Source organism: Drosophila ananassae, chromosome 3R, assembly GCF_017639315.1.
Source record: "Drosophila ananassae strain 14024-0371.13 chromosome 3R, ASM1763931v2, whole genome shotgun sequence".
NCBI classification, from domain to species: domain Eukaryota; kingdom Metazoa; phylum Arthropoda; class Insecta; order Diptera; family Drosophilidae; genus Drosophila; species Drosophila ananassae.
The window spans coordinates 22,291,854-22,313,648 of record NC_057930.1 but is presented as its reverse complement, the minus strand read 5'-3'; the positions used below and the strand labels follow the sequence as shown (position 1 = coordinate 22,313,648).

The 21,795-nt window shown below is 37.3% G+C and overlaps 4 protein-coding genes and 2 non-coding genes across 7 annotated transcripts; 2 read left to right on the top strand and 4 right to left on the bottom strand.

Annotated features, from left to right (window-relative positions):
- Positions 1-228: 228 nt before the first annotated feature.
- Trnaq-cug lies at positions 229-300 on the bottom strand. Its single transcript has one exon. It is a non-coding gene; the product is annotated as a tRNA-Gln (tRNA).
- Positions 301-633: 333 nt separating this feature from the next.
- On the bottom strand, positions 634-705 carry Trnaq-cug. The gene has a single exon. It is a non-coding gene; the product is annotated as a tRNA-Gln (tRNA).
- A 101-nt stretch (positions 706-806) lies between these two features.
- On the bottom strand, positions 807-1,788 carry LOC6497416 (neuropeptide-like 4). The gene is made up of 2 exons (XM_001962090.4): positions 1,236-1,788; positions 807-1,156 (listed from the first exon to the last, which is right to left on the bottom strand). The coding sequence occupies exons 1-2, from the start codon at positions 1,245-1,247 to the stop codon at positions 968-970; spliced, it is 201 nt and encodes a 66-aa protein (XP_001962126.1). The 5' UTR covers positions 1,248-1,788; the 3' UTR covers positions 807-967.
- Positions 1,789-2,168: 380 nt separating this feature from the next.
- LOC6498123 lies at positions 2,169-3,205 on the top strand. Its single transcript, XM_001962091.4, has 2 exons — positions 2,169-2,917; positions 2,998-3,205. The coding sequence occupies exons 1-2, from the start codon at positions 2,906-2,908 to the stop codon at positions 3,139-3,141; spliced, it is 156 nt and encodes a 51-aa protein (XP_001962127.1). The 5' UTR covers positions 2,169-2,905; the 3' UTR covers positions 3,142-3,205.
- A 936-nt stretch (positions 3,206-4,141) lies between these two features.
- On the top strand, positions 4,142-12,884 carry LOC6498124 (neural cell adhesion molecule 1-B). 2 transcript variants are annotated; one of them, XM_001962092.4, is made up of 7 exons: positions 4,143-4,976; positions 7,823-8,065; positions 8,282-8,422; positions 8,962-9,093; positions 9,323-9,475; positions 11,394-11,882; positions 11,976-12,884. In XM_001962092.4, exons 1-7 carry the CDS (start codon positions 4,922-4,924, stop codon positions 12,161-12,163), a joined length of 1,401 nt encoding a protein of 466 aa, XP_001962128.1. In that variant the 5' UTR covers positions 4,143-4,921; the 3' UTR covers positions 12,164-12,884. The 2 variants fall into 2 exon arrangements, with proteins under 2 accessions (XP_014761982.1, XP_001962128.1); XM_014906496.3 differs by lacking the exons at positions 11,394-11,882; positions 11,976-12,884 and adding an exon at positions 10,219-11,387 and having other exon boundaries at positions 4,142-4,976.
- An 8,029-nt stretch (positions 12,885-20,913) lies between these two features.
- Positions 20,914-21,747, bottom strand: LOC6497415 (NPC intracellular cholesterol transporter 2 homolog a). The gene has a single exon (XM_001962093.4). It carries the CDS (start codon positions 21,557-21,559, stop codon positions 21,113-21,115), a length of 447 nt encoding a protein of 148 aa, XP_001962129.1. The 5' UTR covers positions 21,560-21,747; the 3' UTR covers positions 20,914-21,112.
- Between the last annotated feature and the right edge of the window lie 48 nt (positions 21,748-21,795).

Genomic DNA, 21,795 nt, shown 5'->3' with positions numbered 1-21,795 from the left:
GTCATCCGTTCACAATAGCTTACAGAAACAGCTGATTAGCATAGACACAAACCTGTGGCAGATGTTGAAACCTAACAATTTGTAGCTACTTTTTGTTTGGTTAAATTTCATTTTAATATCGTTTTGCGCAAAAAAACTGCCTAGTAAGCATTTTCTTTAACACAAGACCATTTTAATAAAAAGTAAATTTAAAAAGTAAAAAATAAAATAAATAATTCACCTTAAATCAGGTTCCACCGAGATTTGAACTCGGATCGCAGGATTCAGAGTCCTGAGTGCTAACCATTACACCATGGAACCTCTTCCAATATTTATGTCCAAACTTACAAAAGTACAAAGTGAACGAGAAATATTGCTGGTTGAAGCATTTTTATTTAAAATGAACTTGTTTTAAAATATATTTGTCGATAGAAATTGAATAAAAAAAACTTCTAGAAATGTATAAAAATATATATTATACCATTTTACATCTGCGAAGTCACTCTTAGCAGAAAGTATGTGTAATAAATGTGTAAGTATATTGATAAAAACTCATTTCAGCTGAAATATTTAAAAATAATGTACATGTTAAATATAAATAATTAATATTTAATAAATAAATAAAATAAACAAAAATAAAAAACTTATTCGATCAGGTTCCACCGAGATTTGAACTCGGATCGCAGGATTCAGAGTCCTGAGTGCTAACCATTACACCATGGAACCGAATGTCTTTCTGGCGTCTAAAGTCAAGCAATAGAGGGTTGGAGTTGTGACTCTTCTTGGGTTATCTAGAAAGGTGAAAGTTCTTATCAAAAATCATTACATTTTTGCTTTTCAACATTTTATTTGCTAATCTTTTATTTTTTTTTTTTGTGAGGTTTTTTACAAGCACTTATGACTAATTAGATTTGCCAGCGCGCATACTCCGTAATCCACATTCTGGTCCGTCATCACGAGTCCGGTTTGTTTGCTCTGTCGAGAGCAATTAGCCGTAGTAGGAGTAGGGGGAGGCGTAGTATCCGCCAGAGTAGGCGTAGGGGCTAGCTCCATAGTAGAACTGGGGGGCGGGCTCGGGGCTGGCAATCGGGATGGGTGCGGGGTTGGCACGCGGCAGGGGAGCTGGAGCGGGAACGGCCAGGGCAGCGGCGAAGAGGGCGGCGAAAACAACAACCAGCTTTGCGACGAAATGGAACATTTTAATATTTTGAGTTATATATCCTTAAAGGATGTGTTATCCTTCTTTGGATACTCACCAGCTTGAACATTTTGTTTGTTTTGATTTTTGATTTTTTGAGGTGCTTCTTAAGCGTTTGCAATTTGTGATTTGATGCTGTTTGGCTAGAAGTCTCCGGCTTATATAGTCCTATCGGTGGCTTAAAATTTGTCGCACTTCATGACTTATTTATGATGTCGCACTTCTGGACTCTGATCGGATTTATGGCCACTTTTCTGTTTTGCTAACATCATTCGGCCATAGTTTCGTTTTCTATTTTTACGCCAATAGCATTTTGTCACACAGAAATCAAAAAAAATTTCCTTTGGCATTCTAATGACTTCTTATTCGCCGGCGATCTGAGATGATGGAATCACTTAGATATAGACTGGCCTTGAACGTGATCCCAAGCCATAGACAGACTGGCGAATATTTCGGGCAACACTCATTGCATTTTAATTGGGAATTTGTGGGGCTACTGTGGGCTACCATTTAGGTGATTGATGATTTTTGGATATAGCCGGGCTTACTGAATGAGAACGGGAATAGCTTTTGTTCAAAATGGCAAAGGTTTGTTCAATCAATTGCGCAGAAATCCTGGAAGATAAAATATTCAATTTTTTTATTAATAATATTATAATATACCTTATATTCAAAGAGGTTAATGGATAAAGGAAACTTAATAGGTAGAAGTCTTAAAATAATAATATAACAGAGTTATTAAGGACTCTATATATTTCATATTACAAATATGATTTTAAATAAATAAACTATAATTATTAGAATCTAAAGATAGTCTTGTCTATATAGCATAGATAGCCTTATTTATAGATAAGAATCTATAAATAAAAATATACAATAATTATTTGCAAGAACCAATTCAAAATAATAATATGAAATATTCTGTTATAGGTTCCGTTTTTATAGAATTATTTTGTGTAAATGACAGTAAAATTCATGCAGTATAGAAAATGAAAGTTGTGGAATAATTATGATATTATTCCAGTAAATTGCGCAGTATATTATTAAAACATTTTTAATAATCTAAACATTACGTAAACACTCTTTTTCGAACCACCTTCTGTGTGGGAAACAATCCTCTTATTGGCTTGTATTTCAAATGCAAGTGTGTCGTTTCGAAAATTGCCATATCATGTATTCTCGAACTCCCAAATCGATCGAAATGACAATAAGGCCAAAATGTTTGCCGCAGGCCAGAAAAAAGCAAAAAAAAAAGAACCATAAAAAAGAGAGTCAGCCAAACGACATACATTTCTGGATGGAAGGGGTTATAGTATGGAAAGTGGGGAACTTTCGGGAGGCGGAAGAGGGAGATACTTACCGCCGACGATGATAATGATAATGATGATGATGGCGATGTCGTCAGAACCGCAGATTAAGAAACAATAACGTTCTTTGTGCTCGCAACATTCGGCAGGCATTAGGCGAACGCGTTAAGAGCCGTAATGAGCCATAAACTTGCCCAACGGAATGCATATGGAATATCAAAACGCAAAATGCGATGCAGTCAGCAGAGATAAAAAAAAAACTGAAATAAAGCGGCTTAGATGCCCCACTCCTCGTACCCCTTGTAAGCAAAATGTTTGTTGCCTGTTTTCAGCGAATATAAAAAGCTGCAATTGAGCAAACATCGAGTGCAGTTCAATTCTGTTTGTCAAGTCGGAGAATTAACTTCTTTTCATCGTCAACATGCTGAAGCTGGTGAGTGTTTGCCATCCAAAGGACACTAGCCTTTGATCCTGTGGCGTTGCCGCAAATACAAAACCTCTGTCCGCCCGCAGGTATTCCTTTTGCTCGCCGCCCTCCTGGCCATTGCCATGGCAGCTCCCGGGCCAAATCCCGCCCCGGCCCCTGTTCCCCAGTTCGTCTACTCCGCCGGCTATCCGGCCGTGGGCTATGCCTCGCCCTACGTCTACTACGGCTGATTCGCAATCCGGATTCAAAACTGTATTAATAAAAGCTTTTTGACAATTTTATTTGCAACATAAATACCTCTGGGTTTCTTATTAAGGGCAGGATTGAATTTAAATTTTTCAAAAATAGTTATTGGCCAAATATTTGCTAATACCTGCTAAGTATTTCACAAAAAGGATGCATTTAAAAGAAATAATAAATGATATTTTTTTCAAACATTGCTAGTTTTAATAATAAACAAAAATCATAATTTAAAATGAATTCCAAAAATATAAACTACAGGCAAGAAGTCTCAGGTATAATAGTAAGAATAATATCAGTGAAATAAGTTTAAAAAAGATACAGTTTTTCGATAATAAAAGCCGCTTTCAGCTTAAAAGTTTTAGCTACAAAATATAAATTCTAACCATGGTTTAAGGAGATGGTAGAAAGTTATTTATTTTAAGCTTTAAAACTTTATCTTTAAACCATAAATTTATAACAAGAATTAATAATTTTATTTTATAAAAACTGAAACTTGGTTTTATACCAATTTTCGTTTGGTTTATGGCTTCTATATAAAGACAAGTTTAAAAATTTTCAAAAAAATAACTAAAGAAATTTTAAAGCCTAATGGAAAAAGTCAAAGAACTAAATTTAAAATGATTTTTTAAAAAATATAATACAATAAAAACACATATATCTGTATTTATAAAAACCAACTTTCTATAAAATCGTACCTTGCTAACCTTAAATTTTTTTTTCTATAAACTGTTATACGATTTTATGGAACATCCAGGACAACTTTCCCATATCCTGATAGACTAAAGCTCGTGCTACCCCTGCGGGAACTTAAAAGGATGCTTTTCACCCCAACGTGACCTACCCCTGGCGAGTCCTTGCCACCATTTCGCTCTGTCCATGTTTAGAAATATCCTTTGAGGCAACATGAGTCTGCCGACAAAAAGTGTGCCAACATTGCGAAGTTTGGTGGCAGAAGAAGTTTCCCTTTCTCGGCCCGACTTCCTGGCATTGCCGACATGGGAAAAAGGATGCCACAGGACGCGCGATGACTTCAGTGTACTTTCTGGTTTTGCAACGGTTCGAACGTGAGCGCGGCAACAGAAATCAAGAAAGGATCGAGACCATTTGAATATTTTCGTAAAGTTGCTTTCGTGACTTCGGACCGGACCGGACTGCGACTTCGTTTAGCATCCGCCGTGGATGCCGAGTGTCCTTTTTGTGGTGCACTTTCAGTCGAATCTCGGCACTCGCCTGCAATGGATCAGGGAATTCCCCAGAGCGGGGCTAGCTGCCTTGTCAGCCAAGTGGAGCGCGAGAATTGAAAGTCGTGAAATGTGAAAGGACGTGCTACTGGCAGGATATGTTTGCCGGATATGTCGACCTACGCGGGCGCCGCCCTCCTCTGCCGTTCCTCTAAGTGTTTCCTTCAGAGATAGTGCTTAAAAAAAAGAAACCAAAAAAGTAGATAGAAAGCCATACCGAGAACCACAAAACAAAATAGCCAAAAAAATAAAGGAAGAGGCACAACAAAAAATTGTGGCCATGAGCCTGATGATGTCATGCCATTGTCCTGGCCAGAGTGAAAGTGTTGTTGTTGCCACATTTCCTGCTACGGGCGACACATGAGCGGCTCAGTCATGTGCCATTATCCCTCAAGTGAAGAGCCTGGTAATTAACTGCGAAAGTTCAAGACCAAAAAGTGTTCAAGACAAACTCAAAACTCTGTCGAGATTCGGTGAAATTAACCATTAAGGATTATAGACAAATAAAGGATATACCCGCTGAGCCATGGATACTCTGGCTGCGCTCTGTTCTTTGCTATTCCTGCTCCTCACACAAAATGGTAGGATAATCCCAAACTCATGAATCGAAACAACAAAAAGAACTACAGTGGAAACTCTTTGGAAAAAACTTTTGCCTCTTGGACAGACAATAATATTTGTTTTCACATTCCACATTGTTTCCTTGGCTCGTTCTCTCTTTGTTTTTAAAATAATGAAATTCATAGCTGAATGCCAAATGAGTTCATTTCTTGTTGGCATAACTTTTAGCTTTCCATTGTTCAGGGATTTTGTTCCCGTAGAGCTCTTAGAGTACCTTAATGACTTAGATATGTCTTAAATGGTTGAAAATGATTTAAAAACTTACATTTAAAGACTTATTTGAAAGTTGCTTTTGTACGTTAATTGGCATTTTAATTAAATGAACTTTGAAGTCCAAAGTAATGAAAAACAGCCTTGTCAATATTTGTCATTTTAATTAATTTAATTAATTCATGTGACAAGTTGTGCCTTTTTTTTTCTTTTTTTGTTACATGTGATACATAAAATAAAATCAAATATAAATAATTGGTTTTTGCAGTTTATAGTAGACACTTTTTTATTACAAGATCCTTTGTTTTGGTTTTTCATTCAATCATTTTTAATGGAATCTATGAATGGCTATCATTTTTTTCCTCTGAATGTGTAGATTTTTAAAGTTTTTTGTGCTTAACCAAGCAAGAGAAGTATTTGCCACAAATCTTCTTTCAAATGTAGCGTAAGTCTACGTCTCAAAGGGAACAGTTTCTTTTGCCCAAAATATTTGTATTTTTTCGTGTTTTCCCCGGCAATCTTCACTTGTCTCTGACCAAAGAAAGGCACATCAGTAGAGATAGAATAAATGAAAAAGATTTTCTTATTTTTTTGTATTTTATGCGGTTACGCAATGTGGCATGGAAATATTACACATACGCCCATTGCGCTGACAGCCCAAAAGTATGCAATGGCAAAATGTGTTTGCCGGTCTGGGCTGGGCTGGGCCACTTATGAGTGATACTGAGCAAGCGATGCGTAAGGGCTTTGTGAATAAGTGTCAGAGGAACCTTCACCCAAATTAGCCCATGGCCATGTGGCCCTCGAAGATGAAACGTTTCATGGGATACATGAGAAGGAATTCATTATGGCCAAAGTATAAAAGGTGAAGTGCCTTGGTTGGGCCAACACACACACGCCCATTCTAAGTAACAAAATGGATGGAAAGGAAAGTGCCCAAATCATGGAACTTGGCAGACTTTGAAACATTCGAAAAAGAAGAGGTTTTAGAGTAGCTCTACCCCTCATCATTATTTCCAAAAATTCAGAAAATAGTCTGTCTAGAAATTGTGGTTATTTTATAGTCCAATTTCTTTTTTGATTATTTCCCTAGAAACAATAAACGAAATCAAAGAAACTTTATACAAAGTAAGCATGCAACTTTGGCATAACAAGTTCAGTTTCTATATTGAAATTATATTACCTCTACGAACCCACTTACCCCGTTTCCATAGATCCTTCCCAGTTCCCATTTCCCCCTCATCATATCCTGCTTGATTGATATGCACATCGCACAAAAGAGCCAAAAAACCTTAACAATCCAATTGCAGAAAATTGTACCTCAATTTATATATCTTCGTGCGTTGGGTTTGCTTGTATATTGCTCGCAAAGTCGAAAAGACGAATTTGAATTTTTATTGAATTTATTTGCCGCCTACCGCCCATCAAATAAAATATTATTAAATTCAATTTGATGGATTTGTTGGTTTGCTGGAATGGGTGGAGATATCTTGCCATTGGAGCAAGTTTATGGATTTCAAAAGCGAAAGCTTAAATTGTTATTAGATGACATCCTCAAAATGAATTGGATTAAGATGGCTTTTAAGCAACTTCAAGTATTAAATTGATCCTTGAATGATTAAATTCAATTTATTAAATACTATAAATATATTTCCACTTTATTATTGCCGTTTGATTTATTTTTATTTATTTATATTCATTTGAATATATTTATACAATATTGTTTGTATTAATTCTCAAATGCAACTCAGAACTTCCATTTGCAAATCAATTAAATTTTTTTACCGAATTTTTGGCTGTTTGCCAATTAAATTACTGGCTGAATTTCGTTAGAACCTCGAATAGATTCAATTACCAATAATTATTTTAGCCCCCTGTCGACAACACTCTATCAAAAAAGTAATATAAATAAAAGCCAACCAAATAAAACACGTTCTTATCCCTTTTCAAAATAGTTTTCGATATTTATTTGCCAGTTTGTGTGCATCAAAGCTCTCGAATTGTTTGACTGAAATTTTACCCAGAATAAAGGGCTGGGATAAAATAGGAGGTGCGGAGGGTCATTGTGATGGGCAAGGCAAAAGGATAATAAAATATAGGCTCGCATGTTGGGGAATTGGTGGCTTTTGGGACGTCAATCGAAAAGCCGGGCACTAAATGTAATTAAAATACGATGTATTAAAAGTTGTAATTAATTAATTCCAAACTACAATACACAACTTCAGCTTAGATAAGATATTTTGCTAAAAAGATAGCTATTTCCATTTTAAATCAAATATACAAAACTTTGGGAAAAGAAAAATTGCAAGAAAGAAAATGAACTTTTCAAAGGATACTGCTTAATCAAAAGCCTTGAATATTTTAAGAGAAAATAGAAAGCTGTACAGAGATTCATTCTGTGGGGCTGGTGGTTGGGGTAAAGCTAATTAAATTATAGCCAAAAACAAAGAGGAAATCCCACTTGGGGAAAAAGTAGAGCTGTCTATATAAATTATGATGATTTTTTTATGAGTGGCCTGCAGAGCACCAGCTGACCTCAACCCTCTCAAAAAGTGATAAATTTAATGCAAAAAGGCCCTTTCCCGTTTTTTTGCAGCTGCAATCCTTGGACAGCTGGATAACAGCATCAGGGGGAGTGGCAGTCCGCCCCCCGCCAAGCCACCCGCCCCCTCGCTCCGCCTGCAACCATCGACGCCATCAATAACGCATTTTGTAAATGACTCCTTCATCATCTTCTGCCAGACAGTACAAAAGGATATCGACACCAAGTGGCGTGATCCTCGCGGACAGACCCGCGAGAATACCAAAGGACGAGTCCATATCGAAAAGAAGACAATGGGTAAGTGGCAAAAGTAGTGAGTCGGAAAAGGATATAGAAGGATAAATTCACTGCCGAAAACTCTAGGAAATTTCAGGATAATTTAAAGAAATTGAACAACCATATCATTTTAAAAAAATTATATTTTTATCAACATATTTTTTATGCTCTAAAAGAAAAAAAAAATGTTCTCAAATTCAAAACTATTTTTTTCTCTGTACTCATTCAAATCACAAGGACTCTTGGCTCTAGTTTTCGAGCACATCTCTTTGGACGACAGGGGCAACTGGACCTGCGAGGTGAATGGGAATGGTAATGGCAATCGGAATGTGAATGTTGAACGTGAATTTTTGGCCTCCTTCGAGCTCCTCGTAAATCGTAAGTTGACTTCCAGCTCTAAGAACTGGGAAACAAAAAGGATATAAAGGAAATGGGGGTCGTAAAAACAGTAGAAGGATCTGTTTACTTGGCAGCTAAGTACCAAACGAGATGGTTAGGTAACCAAACAAAAGTTCAAAGAGAATTTTTAAAAATATATATGTACGTCTATTTAGTTAGTAGTTTGCAATTTCTTCAATAAGAGTTGTGTAGAGAATTTCTTTAAAGCTTCGGATTTTACCAAAAAGTTGCCAAACGGTTTCCGTTTGAAGTGACCTGACAAATCATTTAATGTATTTACAAATCAGAGGGAGTGCCGTGCCCGCCACAGCCACTTTAAAGGCAACTCGATGAACTAACACACCATTTGTCAACTTACCAATCAAAGAGAGACCAAGTAAACAGAATCAGCAAAGAAGCTGACTAACAGGACATGTATATATAAGGGGGGAAATGGGTATATCATGCCTGCATATTTGCACTGGGAACTTGAACAATGTCGCCACCCCCTTTATCCTTATTTCATTTGAACATCGTAGAGAAAATCTCATTTGGAAAGACGGAGCAAGTGCAGTCGGTGCGCGAGGGACGCGATGCCATGGTCAATTGCTTTGTGGAGGGAATGCCCAAACCTGAAGTGTCCTGGCTCTACAATGGCGAATATATAAACAGTAAGTACCCATATACTTAAAGGGAGTATATTATATTATTTCCTGTAAAATACCTTAAAATCATTTTATTAAATTTTATTTTATAATTGAATGAAAAGTATTCTAATTTTCTTAGTGCATATTTTGAGAGTGGGACAAACTTGTTAACCGCTCAACTATTTGCCCCATCCCGCCACTCATTCGCATCCTGCATCCTGCACCCTGACATCCTTTTATTTTTTGTTTGCAGCTGTGAACTCGACGAAGCACAATCGCCTGTCGAACGGTCTCTATATCACAAATGTGAGCCAGGCGGATGCCGGGGAGTACACGTGTCGGGCGATGCGTATAACTCCGACTTTTTCGGATTCCGATCAAATAACGATATTGCTAAGGATACAACGTAAGTACAAAGCAGCCAATGGCCAATGTCCCTGCACTGTTACTTTTCCATGTTTGTTGTTATTATTGGTGTTGAGCTCTCGAATTGCAGGACACTCTGAGTTGAGCAGGACATGCATTCCCGCTACGTGCCCCACTTGATAATATTTAATCTGGAATTTATTTTTCGCCCCACCCACCCTCAACACTCACTTGTTGGCAATTGCATTTTGGGTTTGGTTCTCTTTTAGTTTCAACCTCGTTTTTTGTTTTTTTCTTTGTTGATAGCTGAAAATTGAGCTCGGACTTTGCAACAAAATCTTTGCTGATGGCAGCTTAAAGTTATTTAGATCCCTCGCAGGACCCACCCCTTCGTCCTTGGGGAGTCAGCATGCTTCGTTGGCTTTAATGAGATTTCCAGACTCCCGATTGAAGTTGCTCAAAGCCGGCAATTCCTTGCGGATGTCAGGGTCAAGTGGTTGAGTGGAAATGCAAATTATTGATGCAAATTTCCTAATGAACATATTACCCCAAGTTGCTACTTTTGGGGAAATGGAGTCATTGGTGGGTCTCTCCATCTGTCTGGGGATCTAATCCGAAATTGCTAATCTAGGATATTGCTTGCTTGTTGGCTTAAATAAAGTGCTTCCAAAAGAAATCTATAAACTCAAAGTTCAGAAGAAAACTAAAAAGTTAAACTTGCTTCTAATCAAACACAAAATAATACTTGTTTATTGGCACATAATAATTTCTGGGTTTTCGCAGGAGACTCATTTGTTAAGAAGACACTTTATGGGGGAAAGAATCCTGCCCTGCCATGACCTACCATCAATATCGAAACATATGGCAGGATAAACAAACCGACACCAGGAAAGCCAAATAGAACTCCATCGGGGCTACGAATTGAGCCAACAGAATTGAGTTGCCGTCAAAATTTTACTAATGACTAACGGGCGAAGGTTTGCACAAGCCAGAAGCTGTAGTACACTGGACAAAAAATATTGGAAAAATTATAAAAAATGTTTAAACTTATTATCTTTGTCTTCAAAAATTCTCTCAATAAACTTATCATACTATTTGTTAAAAATAAAGATCAAAAATGAATCCTTAGGAAAGTCTATAATATTTGCTCTCAGTGGTGATGAAACCAAGCGAACCAATCCGTCGGGCAGCTGGCTCTGGAAGGCAAACAGCAGGCGAATGGGGAAACCGAAACTAATTTGCTGCCCAGCAGCTAAAGCAATGGAAGCAACACAAGCAGAAATACCAGCAGAAATCCAAAGGGAAGGACCACACCAAGGACCAAGGACCATGGTCGAAACTCAGAAACTGAAACAGAACCAACAGATGAAATGCTGCAATATATAGGTTTGCATTTCCCCAGCAATAAACTTCAATGAGCCGCAGCGGTGACGATGGCGACAAGGACATTGGGACACTGAGACCCAAGGATCCAAGGAGCCCAGGACAACAACGAAATGCTAAAATGCGCTATTAGCTGAAGCTGAAGAATGGAGAAATGATGAAATGAGAACGATGGTGACGGAAACTGAGTATCCCTTAAGGATGTCCAGGCATCTCATTTGATGCAGTGGAGTGAGCACATTTACTAAAGAAAGGACGATTAAAACTTAATTGCTTCTGCAACATTTAGTGGCATTTAAGAGAGTGTGACGGAAAATATTTCACTTCAATAATACATTTAAATAAACTATTTAAATTCATTATACTGCGATAATATTTATGAGCAAGTAACAATGGGTTATTGGGACTCATCAAAATTTAAACAATAGATTGTTAATCTATAGGGTTTTATCAAATAAAGTTATTTTACTTACATAAGTATACAAAAATATATTTATTTGGAATGCATTTTATTTTTTTGAAAGTAGCAATGTCTTAAATTTATTCTCTAAGGGGACTCTCTTCTTAATTTCCAGACAAACCAAATTGGTTCTTCAACGAGACCCTGCCGGTGCAGTACGCGTATGTGGGTGGGGCCGTTAACCTGAGCTGCGATGCGATGGGAGAACCCCCGCCATCCTTCACCTGGCTGCACAATGGCAAGGGCATCGTGGGCTTCAACCATCGCATCTTCGTCGCCGACTACGGGGCCACGCTTCAACTGCAGATCCGGAACACCACCCAGTTCGGAGACTACAAGTGCAAGGTGGCCAATCCGCTGGGCATGCTGGAAAGGGTGATCAAGCTGCGACCGGGTCCGAAGCCCTGGGGCCCCTCCAGCTTCCAGTTGAAGCGAAGCCAACCGGACGCCATAGAGCTGGATCTGAAAGCACCCCGGATGACCAATGTAACCTACGAGATGCAAGTCTACGGCTACAGGGTGGCCTTTATGAGCGACAAGGAGTTCAAGTTCAATGCCGGCAACTGGAGTCATGCCAAATATCGGGACTTCTCCTTCCATCGGGGTGAGTTAATATATTTTTTTTATTAATAATATTTTATTTAATAATTTAAAATATATAAATATCTAAAAAATATGTATTAAAAACTCTTTTAAGGCCAACACTTCATTATCCCACATTTGGAGGCCAACACCACGTACTTGATGAGGGCTGCCAGCATTAATCTGGCCGGTCTGAGTGACTGGAGTGGCGTGAAGACCTTCGCCACTGCCGCAGGATGCAGCTTATGGAATCCGTCGCTGTATCCTCTATACGCGCTAATTGTTGCTTTCATTCGGACATAGAGTTCACAAAAATCAAAACACCAGAAATAAATACCCCATCCCATTCCAAACTCGTTACTGTGCTGCTGAGTTTTCTAGTTTTGTATATCTTCTGTGATAGAACCTTGTGTGTGCAATTCACTAAAACCTAAAACCCGAAACCTATTATTGAAATGGAAATGCTTTTCGCTAATATATACAATACATAAATGTGTATAGATAATTTGTTCATTGTGCTATCGCCAATTTTTGCTGCCAATCCTAAGTAATCCATAAAAGGCATTTTTTGTACGTTTTTTAAAAACAAAAAAAATTAAGGAAGAAAATAAATGAGTAAACGATTTTTAAGGTGAGTGGATTCCTTACGATACATACAACACATATGCATTGTCAACTCTACCTTATAGTTAAATATGAAATGCCCAACTCTACATAAATGTTGTTCAAGCTACAAAAAATGAATAAAATACAAAAAAAAAATAAAACGATATACAAGTAAATCCAAAACTTTGATGAATTTTACAACCACACAAAAAAGTCCAAATTATTGATTAAAAACTTAACTGAAAGCAAAGCAAATCAATAACAGAAAACGGATTGAATTAGCTTAATTAAAATAAAATGAAAAGTAATAAAAAAAGTAAATGACAAAAGAAACGAATTCCCGATGAAACGAAATGTTTAGCTGGTAAGCAGGGCGTATGAGTAATATGGAAAATAAATTCAACTGAATGTGTACAAACATGGCTTTTAATTAATTATGAAAAAAACGGAAGGCAAGTATATTTATCTATTTATTCAATTTTTATTCCTATTTTGTGAGTTTTTTTAAAATTCTTTGTTTTAAAAAACAAATATATGTTTTAATGGGCTGCTCCTTTCTTAGATTAAAAAAATCTTTTTGATTTCTCTTCCATTTCTGGGGTTCCAAGTTCATAAATAGAATTTTCCAATTGCTTCAGCGTTTTTTGGACAAGTCGGTTCTGATCCAAACTCTTGGAGAGAGTTTGTCTCTTAATATACAAATAGTTTCCAAGATTACAAACACTATTCTCTACGTCATTAATTTCTAAACAAATTCTACATCGAGCAATAAAATTTCTTGAAAGGTGTCCTTTAATGGTTATCTTGCCAACTTCTCTAGGCACCGTTATCCCTAGAAATGTTTATCATATTCATTAGGCCAAATCTCGTATTGCTTTCAGGCCATAAACATCCAGGCAAGGCCAGAGGCGCAAAAACAAAGAAAGGGGATACCCCAATGGACGGTCATTGCTAATGCCGAGCACGCGCCCAATTACAAGGATACTTCGCATCCTTACAGCAACCTTAACCCCCTTTAGGAGCAATAAAAAAAAAGACATAATAAACTAACTCATAACAGTCAATAAACTGTCAAATGGCGAAACATTTACATCACTTAAGCATAAATCTCCTCGCTACCCAACACATACTTTGTCCTCGCCAGCATTCCAACGAAAGGACAAGCGTTGCAGGATCCAGGAGCCATTTACATAAGCCCAAAAATTCTGCCAGCTATAAATGATCATTAACGCAATCGGCCGTAATAACTTATTGTATTTTATATAACATTTCGCTCCTGCGTTTGCATATTTTTTTGTTTCAAAAAAGAATATATATTTTGTATATATGTATGTATATATCGAAAATGGTTACGGGTCAGTGGAAATCAGCCCGCAGACGTGACAATGTTGAAAAAAATATGGCAAATTATGGCACACAACAAATAAAATTCATTCCGCTCGGGTTTGACCGCCTGCCTTCGAATATGTGTACAGTGTGGGCTTCAGGCAATCCATTGTGCCAATGCCACGCCCACATTTACGGCAGCTCATTATTAACAAAACGATTTATTGGCAATTTTTCAGTTTCGCCCATGAGGCGATAACCTTTCATCGCCAAACTGATAGGAATACTTATGCAAGGTGGCATAATTTTAAAGTGGGAAAAGTTAAGAGTTAAATGTTTAATTTTTCTGGTAAAATAATGAACATTTATTTACTTAATTAAGTTGTGTAAAAGTTTTAGTTTTAAGAAAGCAAATCACTTTAAGGATTCACGTAATGAGTAAAGTAAGGACATAGTATTTAACTTTAGGTGAGGTAAGGGGTGAATAAGGCATGAAGTAAGGCGCAAGGTAAGGTGATGCATAATTTCAAAGTGAAAGTAAGTATTAAAATTAATTATATAGCTTAGTCAATTTTAACTTGTATATATATAAGCCATTTCAACAGTCCTATTGAGTACCCCTTAACACAATTCTGCTTGAATAATTGCAAACATATGAATATGAATTAATCAGCAATCAACAATCCTTTAAGTCAATTTTTTGAGCCTTAAACCAGCATTTGACCCATAAGTGAACCAATTGATTAAAGACGGCGAAAAGTATACATATATATGTCATTGCAAGTGGCCGTTTTCGTTGCAGTTGCAATCTTTCATTATTTATGATTATTTTTACTTTACCGAGCACGTCTTTTGCTGGGCAATTAATGGGATTTTTAATATATATAAGGATAATGTGTATGATGGGAAAAGTGGGTTGTTGAGGAGCTGCGTTGGTATGAAAACGGTAAACATTATTACCTGGCCATCACCAGCAGAAAGTTTGTTCACTCAATCTGCTCTCCTCTTTCCTATCTCTTTCCTTCTCTGATTTTCTCTCTGTTTTGTCCGTAATCGTTCCGGTTTATTTTAATTAAAATTTACAATTAATACTTAATGAGTCGGGCGAGTGACATCAACAACAGCAACAGCACCAGCAGCAGCATGCAACATCAAATTGAATTTCCCCCATAAGATTGGTGATGCTGTTGCTGTGGCTGTGTGAGTGGCATGTGGCATCATCAGCCAATGTGCATGATAATTTTCTGAAAAGTAATTTCTCACCACAAACCCATACATGTTTAAATAAACAATTTCCAAGACATATTCCCTAAGAAATTGAGCATTTCTTGACACATTAAATTAATGAAAATTGACGACTGATGGTGATTAGTGCCCTTTAATATTTAATATTTATACAAATAGTCAATATAGTCAATATAAACTGTCAATATAATGTCTAAAATGTGTCTGCAAATTATAATTAGAAGCTGCCTATCTATCTAAAAGAGTTTTAAGATAAACAGTTTTTGACAATATATCCGTAAATATTCAAATTCCCATTACTTTATCCTAAGTACTATACCTAATCTAGTTACCCAAAAAGGAAACTTATTTTCCGGTTGCTGTAATCCAATCAAAATCCATCCACCGTATCATTTGTCCGGCAAACTTTCTGGCTTCATTTAATCCTCGAGAGCTTAGTAAAACACACACGGGCACATAACTTTACTAATTACCATTTATAGCCTCTATGTGGGCCAAAGTTCTGCATTAATTAAAGGCCCATTGGCAGAGTTATGAACAAATCATTAAGCTGTCAATTTTGTATAGTTCGTCGATAGGTGTAATAAGTAAATGCCTCGCATAACAAATTTATGAGCCATAGGTCCTCTAAGACTGACGGCAAAGTGCTTGTGTGCACTGATTTTAGTTAAATCTTTATCAGGATAGCTCGGTATAGTCCTCCTCTGTCCCTTGAAAAGTTATGAAAACTTTCTCCCACACATTTTGGGCTCAATGTGAAACCCCGAAACTATTGAGGAATTGCATCTAAAACAAACAAAAAACCAAAAACTTTGACTATCAAGTTTCCCTTGCTGATGTTAAACTTTTTGGGGCAATTAAAATGGAATTTTTGTGTAGCTTCTTTTTTTCTGTTTCTTTGGCAAATTGATGACAGAAATACTTCTTTGGCTCTGAATGCCTAAATGGGTCGAAAATCGTTGTACCTGCACTTTTTCAGCACACTTTCCATTTATCTTTTTGCGCAAAAAAAAAGGGGGAAACCCATTGACATATGCAGCCATTTCCCATTTTTCCTTTGCCCGCTTCAGTGTCATTGTCTCTGCCGGCTCTTTATTTTGACATAGAAAACTTTTGCACCTTGTAACGACTTTTTAAGTGCCACCCCTCTTTTCTCAAAAAGAAAAAAAATATAAAAAAAAATAGAGATAAAAATGTAAAAGAATGAAATGTAGAGCAAAATGAATATGTAAATCCGGGGAACCTTTCGGTAACACGAAAACGAAATGAAACAAAAATAGGAGCCAAACGCGTTGAAAATGAAAATAAATGTGAATATTTATGTGATTTATATGGAATGTCGTTTCAACTGCGACTTCCTCCTGGGGGCATCTGGTTGTGGCAAGTTGGAGGGGCTCTTAGGGGGCGGGAGGGTTGCACATAAAAATTTGCATATGTATGTCACTGAGTCTGGCCATCTCTCAGGGTTCTGTCTGTCTAGACAAACGCCGAAAATCATTTCAACTATTTATTGCAAAAATTTATGTTCTCTGAAATCCAATATTAGGTAAAATTTCTTTTAATTGTCCCACGCGTACAAATAGAATTTCAGCACAGTAACAAATAAACATTAAACATGCACCTATTTACTTACTCACTAAATCCACAGTGCAATTCATTTTAGCTTATTTGGTATTTCGGATATATTACGTATACGCCGCATAGGCCAACGCACATTAATTGAACAACTCTTTGGTTGAAATGCCCAAAAACCAACCATCCTGGCAAACATTTTTATTTTTGTTTATGGCCATTTGTGTCCGAATTTCGTTCGTTCATTATGCAAATGAATGCTCTTTAAGTGCACTAAATATTGCGCATACGTCGCGTGTGCCAATAGAGCCCCAAACCAAAAACTATTAGCAGTTGGTACGGATGCGAGTTACGCTTAATTCAATATATTATTTCAGCACAAAGTTTGAATGAAGTTTGCATTTTCAATGGCCTCAAAATTGCAATTGTTAATGAAAAGGGCATGTTGATTAAATTTGATGAAAATTCAAATCTTAAACACTTTAAAAATGAAAGACCGTAATGGTATTGTGGTTTTAAAAAAAACCTATCAGTCGGCATTTCTTGTTTATTTGTCGAATAATTAATTTAAAATTAATTTGTTTTTAATCGCGCACATTATGGCCACGTGAAAGACATGCAATTGGGACAATTGACACATGTGGGCAAACAAATGAAAGCGCATTAAAAATGTAGAGGTAATCAGGATGCTAATGACACCACCGGCCACTGACTCCAGTCGGAAGGAAGCCTTTCCATTACCACCGCCAACGTAAACAAATTAAGCTATCTGTTTCGCCATTTGATTAATTGCAATGCAATGCAATTTCAATTTTTTTGCACTCGCAATCCTTTGGTGTCGTGCCCTGTGTCCTGGCCATATCATAACTGTCAGCATCAGGACTGCAGATTGCACCGCCCCCGACTGCCAATTCTTTTTGCATCTTTTGTAGCTGTTTTTGTTGATGGCACATGAACAGGGAAAAAATAACTGAAATCGCTGAAGAATTGACAGCTCGCTCGGGGCAGCGGGACTTTACACTTTTTGGCCATTTGCTTATAGTTATGGCATTCAATGGATTTCCTGACTGTTAACAAACGAATGCATGACGGCCACATGCAAATAATTAAGATAACTGCAAGCCCTGACTGACAGAAAATGGCTTTCACATATAAAATGCAAAAACCGCAAAAGGGCAATGCCGAAAAAATACGACATTTTTATGGTGAAAATGTATCTGGGATCTGGGCTATTAAAAGTGCATGTCTGAGATTCTGAGTCAGCGAGTCTGTTGGAATATGGCTTCAATTATTTTTCAAACCAACCTAGATTAAAAGGCAAAACTTTAAACTTTGAAAGCTATTACCAGGAAACCTAAAACTACACAAAATGTCCGTCAAAAACATATTTCGAACTTTAACAATTAATCAACCAAACTCAGTCATAAGCATATTTTTAAAGTTTAGAAACCACTTAAAAAAACCAAAATAACAAAAAGTTATTGGTTGGAAACAAAAAAAAAAACTGCAAATGAACTAAGGAAAATTCGTTGGGAAATGTCAATGGCAGACGATAAGGGACACTTACTTAGCCCACACCACCTCCACAGCCACCGCTTCACAGGAAAACCCCCATGAATACCCCACCAATTTAAAGGGCGTTACGTAATTAACGGAATTTAATGCTGCTGAGTCGGAAAACTGTTGTACTGTACTGTGTGCAGTGACCAAAAATGACACGGCCAGAACCAGAGCTTCGAATTTATTTACAATGGCTAACCGCAGGAAAACGAAAATTGTTCATATAGCATTAACATTCGATTGAGGGCGGCAGTGGGCGTGGACGGGAAACGGAAGTTGCGTTTTACTTTTAAATGCAGCGAGAGCAAAAATCTTTTTTCTTTTATATTCCATTTTTTCCCCCCCAAAAGAGACAGAAGGAAAGAGGGATCCCTGCACATGCTGCTATTTATGCAAGAAATTCTGGGCAGACACAGCGGCTTACAAAGGAGGCTGGGGAGGTGGCAGTGATGGAGGTGGTGGTGTATCTGGTGGGTTAACTCATATGATATGCAACCAGAGGCGGTGCCAGTGGAGACACAAAAAATGCACTAGAAAATATATATTATATAATCAATAACCAAAAAGGTATTTCAATTTCAAACATTGGTTGAAAGTTTAAAATTTTTCAAAAGGAATTTATAGCTGAATTTATTTTATAAGTATATATATATCTATTTTTTTTTTTTTCAAAGTGCATATCCTACATCCGCCTACATTTCTTTTCATTTCCCATTTTTATTTTTCCCACCGCCCCTTTCCACTTCACCGCCTCCTAGCCTGCCCACCCCCTCGCGTCGCATGCAGCGTTGTGTCAAGTTTTTAAACGTCAGCTGTGTCTACAGATGGGTTAAGGTTTGTATGTGTGTGGATGGGCGTGCGGTGGGTTAAGAGGGTGGACCTGGGGCTTGGCCCACATTTCTTTGCAGTTTCGGACCGACGTGCTTTATGCGGATTCATATGTAAATCAAGTGAAAACATCAGTGCGAGTGGGGTCATTTCTTGGAAAGTTGACTTTCGTAAGCCCTTACTGGGAGTGCAGAAAAAAGTGGAATGTTTTTATTCTAGACAAGTATATTTTACTCAAAAAAAATTACTAAATAATTTCAGCTATTTATCAAATGCACTTGACTAAATGAAATAATTAAGTATTAAGAGAAACAATATGAACCAAATGAAAATAAAAGGAACATTATGAACATTTTGCGCCCAAATGTATGCTATAAAAAAGATTTACTTATGAAAATAATATGAAAATCCCCAAGTTATACAGACATTAATTCCCGTATAAAGCACTTTCTTCTTTTTCGGCAGCCGCAAAAAAATGAGCTCCCAAATCGAAATTCCGGATCCGACACGGAATCAAAGTCGGAATTGCATTTCAAGCAATTCGTGGCGCAAAGTGAATGTAATAAACCGATTTCTTTACTTTAAATATCCTCGGTGCCGGCGCACTGCGGATAATTCTATCTGCTGCACCCAAACCGTACCACCTACACCTCAACGCCCACACCCTGCCCCTTTTTGCATTATTTGCATTTTGCCATATGGCGCCTCAGTGTGTGTGTGGGTGTGTGTGATTGTGTTTTTGGCTGAAAAAGGAATGGAAATTGAGAAAACGAAATGGAAAGCATACTACTGCAGTTGATTTGTGTTTTTACTTGGTTTCCACCCCCAAAGCCTCGGCATCTGCATCTGCCCCATGTCCCGCCTTCTGCGAAAATTCTGCAGTTGTTTTTTGAGCGTCTTATCAGGCTATTCTTTGTTCAGAAGAACGGAGAATGGAGAATCGTAATCGAAACCGTAACCAAAACAGTGATGTGCATTGTTTTCGATTCTGATAGAATCGCTTACTCATTATCTTTGCCCATATATACGGTGTACGTATGTACGTTCCACATTGCAACGTAGACTTGGGTAAATTAACTCAAAGAACTGTGAAAACAAAAGCCACTCTAGTTGGTAATCTGACTAACCAGTCAGTCATACGTTGAGTAAGATTTGAGGATTGAAACATGCACCATCACAGACTGGGAATTTCTCATTCAAGTCTAATCAATCACCTAAAGCCATAAGATCCACCTGTTTCTTATCGAATGTCTGCACTGAAATAACTTTTGCTAGACTATGTTATTTATGAGTCAAAACACATGAATAAATTGAGTAATTTATGAATGAGTCAGGTGTTGCATTTATGCATAACAGAAGCTTGAAAAGATATTTATTTTATAAAAAAAATGTTAATTCATTATTTAAATTAATAAATTTGTTCCTTGTGCACAACAATTTCTCACTGTTATCTTATCTTTATTTCACAAAGATTAGTTTATGTTGATGATAAAGAGTTAGTAAATAGTAGAACATAAGTATTAAAAAGTATTATTATCATAAAAATACCATATTTAACGTATTTAAAATAATCCTTTTGTCATTTTAATAATATAATCTCTTATACTCTCTTAATCTTCATCTCATTAAAAAAAAAAGCGGAAGATTTAATCAAAGCAACCTAAAAGGAAGTAATAATAAAAAAAAGAGGCCTACCGAAAATACAGACACTCGACGAGAACTAAAGAAAGAACGAGAGACAGAAACCCACAGCTCACACAAAATTAAGTTAATTTAAGTTTATTTTCTTATTTTTTAAATTACATTACAATAGCGAGAAAATCTGAACTTGAGGCTTCCGCCCCGAATTAGTGATTACTCATTTTTAAGCTCTGAATAATCTCAAGGGTGATATTTTTAGAAATAACAACAAATAGTTTTATTTAAAGAATTGCTTATAGTTTTATTTATTTTGTATTTTAAATGATACAAAAAAAGCAACATTTATTTTCAACTAAAACAATATTTAATTAAGGGTTTCATGTTAAATTAGATTACAATAAGAGAGGGGAGAAAGAATATTAACTCCCAATTCAGTATTTCGAGGTTAAATTAAAGGGAGGGACTTTGAATTCCCTACTGAATCTTGGCGGGAATCTCCACGCAAATAATGTCCGCATTATCCTGATCCTGCAGCTCCCATTTGACCAAAACCGAGACCTTCGGATAGGACTTGAGGACCGGCAGAGTGGCCGTGTAACGGTAGGACTCGCCCTTCTCCAGTGGGCACTTGAGGCCACTATCCAAACAAGCGTTCGGATTGGCCAGAGGGAATGGCATCTCGATCCCCAGGACCTTGCCGTGCACCACCGTCTTCACGGTTGTGGCCTCCTCCGCCAAAGCGAAATCGATGGAGAAACTAACGGTGGTGTTCCTCTTGAGGATGCACTCGGCCTTGGTAGTGTCGCATCCCTCGATGGCCACCCTGGTGAATTTTCCCGTCTTAGATCCACAATCGCTGAACTCCAAACCGCTGACGAAAGCCACCAGCACCGCACAGGCAATTACCGCGAATCTCAGCATTTTCTCCTCCAGTTAATTGAATTACAAGGTAGCTAACGGATAGCGAATCGACTCGGTTTGGCTTTGGTTTATGTTCTGATTTTTCAGCCCCAGCGACGACTAAGAATCTACTGAATCCGCTGCAAGAAAGCAGGGAGGCCAAAGACCAAGGCAAAGCTTCTTAGATTATCAAAACAGCTGCGCGCGACGGCTCAGAAGTGAAAAGCTTTCTCCAGGGCTGCCAATCCTTATTTTCA